Genomic DNA, 3871 nt, shown 5'->3' with positions numbered 1-3871 from the left:
TCAAGGGTTCAAGAGTTCTAATGGATAGCAAGTACCTAGAAGTGTTTAAGGTTCATGGTTATGAACTAAACAAGGGTATACGGCCGTAGAAAGAGTTTACACCCGTACACTCTTGATGATCATGAGTTTGATGATGTTTCAAGGCTAGAAACAAGTTAACATCTCTAACTAAATGATAGAGGGAATACTCACACTATTGGATGTCTTTAGGGGTTCACGGCCCAAGAACAAGTGTGTGTTCTTGGTGTTCTTGAAGATATAATTGAAGATCAAGGTGAAAGGCTTGATGACAGTTGAGAGAGAACCGATTTTCTAGACTTGGAAGTGTGAGGAATGGTAAAAATGGACGGAATATCTTATATATCGGAGGTAGTGTATGACCACATTGAGTGTACGGTCGTACACTCATGTTCACAGCCGTACACACCACTTGATGGTGTTTTTGGCTCGAATGCAACACAATGCACTGAAGTTAACTCATCCCTAAACCCAAACCTTTAATGTACTAGGCTTAGAACACTCAAACAGACCCTAAACAATGCTAAAAGATAGCAGAAACGAGTCTGACATTTGATTGGATTGATTGACTTTACTAGATTGAAATTTTTGGGTTGTCACAATCTAGGTCATGGTCTGCATTAGCACCATCCAACTGATGGTTACTTCTCAAGTTTTCTAACCTAGTGTTACCAAGAAGAATACTAGAATCTAATGACTCATCATAGGAAAACAGGTCATTTGAATTCATAGGGACATCAGATTTATCAGTCAAAGATGAAGATTTATGCTTGCAAAGAAACACTGATTCATAAAAATTTACATCCCTAGAAACAAAAATGAGATTTGAATCAAGACTAATAACTATATAACCTTTTTTATCAGAAGAATAACCAAGGAAAATGCATTTATCAGCTCTTTTAGAAAACTTATCAGTATTATTCAATTTAGTGGCAAAACATAAACAACCAAAAACTTTAAGTTTATAAAAAACAGGAGTACTATTGTAAACAAGTTCATAGGGAGAAGCACCATTTAAAACAGTAGTATGAGTTCTATTGATTAGGAAAACTGAAGTTAAAATTGCATCTCCCCAGTATCTGAGTGGTATACCAGACTGAAACATTAAGGACCTAGCAACATTTAAAATATGTTTGTGTTTCCTCTCCACAACCCCATTCTGTTGTGGAGTATGAACACAAAATGTATGATGTAAAATTCCTTTTGACTCAATCAATTGTCTCATCCTGTTGTTTAAAAACTCAGTACCATTATCTGATCTAACAACTTTTATTTTAACACAAAACTGATTGAGTAAGATATTAAAGAAAATAAGAACACAGTCATAAACTTCATCTTTAGACTTTAACAAATATACCCAAGTTTCCCTAGTGTAGTCATCCATAATAGTCAAAAAAAAAATACCTAAATCCTTCTACATTTGTCAGACTATAGGGTCCCCAGACATCTAAATTAATTAACTCACTAAGTTTAGAAGTTTTATGTTGACCAACAGGAAAGGGTTCTCTAGTTTGTTTAGCTTTATGACAAATATCACAAGGTGGAAGAGCTTCATTACCAATTTTAAGTTTTTTTTAGAGAACCCAAGGCTTGATCAGAAGGATGACCAAGTCTATTGTGCCAAGTTAGTTTAGACACACAACAAACAGAATAAGAGTTAGAAGAACTAGATGGAATACCTGAAGGTACACTATTTATGTAATAGAGACCTCCAAACTCTCTACCATTCCCCATCATCACATTTGACTGTAGACCCTGAATTTTACAACTATGCTCATTAAAAACAACCTCACAATTACTATCTTTGCAAACCTTATGAACAACCAACAAATTAACATTGAAATCAGGAACAACAAACACATCAAACAGAGTTAAGGAATCTGAAAAATTCATATTACCAATTTTTTCAATTTTAGTTGATGTACCATTAGGGTGACTGAAAAGTAGATCTAACTTAGACACATCCATAGTGTCATGAAGTAGTGACTCAGAAGCAATCATATGTTGATTAGCTCCTGAGTCAACAATCCATTTTTGAAAATTAACAGAAGCATTAAAGGCTTGAAATAAACAAGTACCTGCCATATTGGCTCTAACATATGCTTCCTCATTGACTTGCCTATCACCAATACGTTGTAAAAAATTGATGTATTGATCCTTAGTAAGTTAACGAAACTTAGAATCCCCAATAGAATCAGAAAAATTAGAAGTACTAGCATATCCAGAAGAAGTAGTAATGGAGTTAGCAGAAAAGTTTTTAACAAAATTATTATGATTATTAGTTTCATTTCTTGGTTTAAAATCCTTAGGATACCCAATTAACTTGTAACATTTTTCTATGGTATGACCTTTAATACCACAGTTCTTACACTGAACAATTTGACTCTTATTTTTATTAGTATTAGGTCTATTGTTAAACCTGCTATTAAAAGCAGTGGACTGAGATTTAGACACAGGTTGAGATGACTAAAGAGAAGTCAAAGAGCCATTTCTTTGAAGAGATTCTTTTCTTGACACAATAGAGAAAGCATTTTTCCCATTAGGTAAGGGATCCATTAATAAAATGTGACTTTTGAATTGACTATATGAGTCATCAAGTCCAGACAAAAACGACATAAGTTTCATGAGATTAGAGTGATCCTTGAGTTTAATAGAAGCATCACAGGTACATTCAGTTAAACTAGTAAGACTATCAAATTCTTTCCATAAAGAATCAAGCTTATTGAAGTAATCTGACAGAGAAATACCATTTTGTTTAAGAGAATTAATCTATTGGTGAATGTTAAACGCAACAAAACCATCCGACTTATTGTAGGTTTAAAAAATATTTTCCCAAATATCCTCAGCAACTTCAGAATAAGCTTGACTCTGATAAATGGAGTCAGAAATAGAAGATAAAAACCAAGAACAAACAACAACATTTTCCCTATCCCATTTAGTCTTTTTTGACTCATCAACATCACTCTTTTTAAAAGTACCATCAACAAAACCTAACTTGTTTTTGGCCTTAAGTGCCCTAGAAATAGAACTTCTCCATAATCTAAAGTTTTCATTACCAGTTAACTTGGTCGTAATAATTGAAGTAACAACATTATCAAAAGGGTGAATGTAGAGAGGATCATCAAAGTTAATCTGATCATCCTTCCCACTTCCACCAGGTGGATCAGTGGTACCACCAGCCATAATGAACAGATAAAAGACAACCAAGAAATATCAAGAAAAGAAAAATTACCCCTACACTGATCTTATGTCCAGATGGTCACCACGTATGTCGGGGCCCAAGACAACCAGTACATAGGCAAACAAAAACCAAACAAATGTAATAGCAAGAAAGATAACTGGTGTACACAAGACACCAGGATCTCCCAGAAAAGATATAAAAGTAAAGAAGAAAGGAATGGTGGTATGTCATGTCCACCAAACAAATTACACCCTTTGTTTGCAAATAAAACGTAATATAATGGTAAAAAGGGGTATCGATCCTCGGGGAAATGGTTGTATTCAATCACCAATGCTATCTAATAGAACAAGTGTAAATAAACTAACTAACTACAACTAAACTAAAGGGGGGGGGGGTGTTATGATTTCTTGAAAACTAAAATACTTAAATAACTAAAAAGCTTGCAATTAAGAAAGATGGTGAGATGCTTAAATATTGGGGAGAATTGGTCAACCAAGGAAATTCAACACAATGAACATTTGTGTGTTTATCATTAGGGTTCAATATGAAGCTTATCATTCATCCCAAATTGGTTATAGCAATCATGAAGCATGATATGCCAAGATTCCTCATAGGTAGTATGGAGCTTAGGGAAGACCACAACACACCTTCTTAATCAAAATCAAGGATTCA

At 34.1% G+C, this 3871-nt stretch overlaps 1 protein-coding gene across 1 annotated transcript; it reads right to left on the bottom strand.

The window, feature by feature from the left end:
- Positions 1-2484: 2484 nt before the first annotated feature.
- Positions 2485-3201, bottom strand: LOC145126432 (uncharacterized). Its single transcript, XM_079061802.1, has 2 exons — positions 2928-3201; positions 2485-2750 (listed from the first exon to the last, which is right to left on the bottom strand). The coding sequence occupies exons 1-2, from the start codon at positions 3199-3201 to the stop codon at positions 2485-2487; spliced, it is 540 nt and encodes a 179-aa protein (XP_078917928.1).
- Positions 3202-3871: the final 670 nt, after the last annotated feature.

Source organism: Lactuca virosa, chromosome 7 (genome assembly GCF_052849685.1).
Source record: "Lactuca virosa cultivar CGN04683 chromosome 7, Lactuca_virosa_CGN04683_v6, whole genome shotgun sequence".
Taxonomy (NCBI): Eukaryota; Viridiplantae; Streptophyta; class Magnoliopsida; order Asterales; family Asteraceae; genus Lactuca; species Lactuca virosa.
The sequence above is the reverse complement of the archived record's forward strand: the minus strand, read 5'-3'. Positions and strand labels throughout refer to the sequence as shown.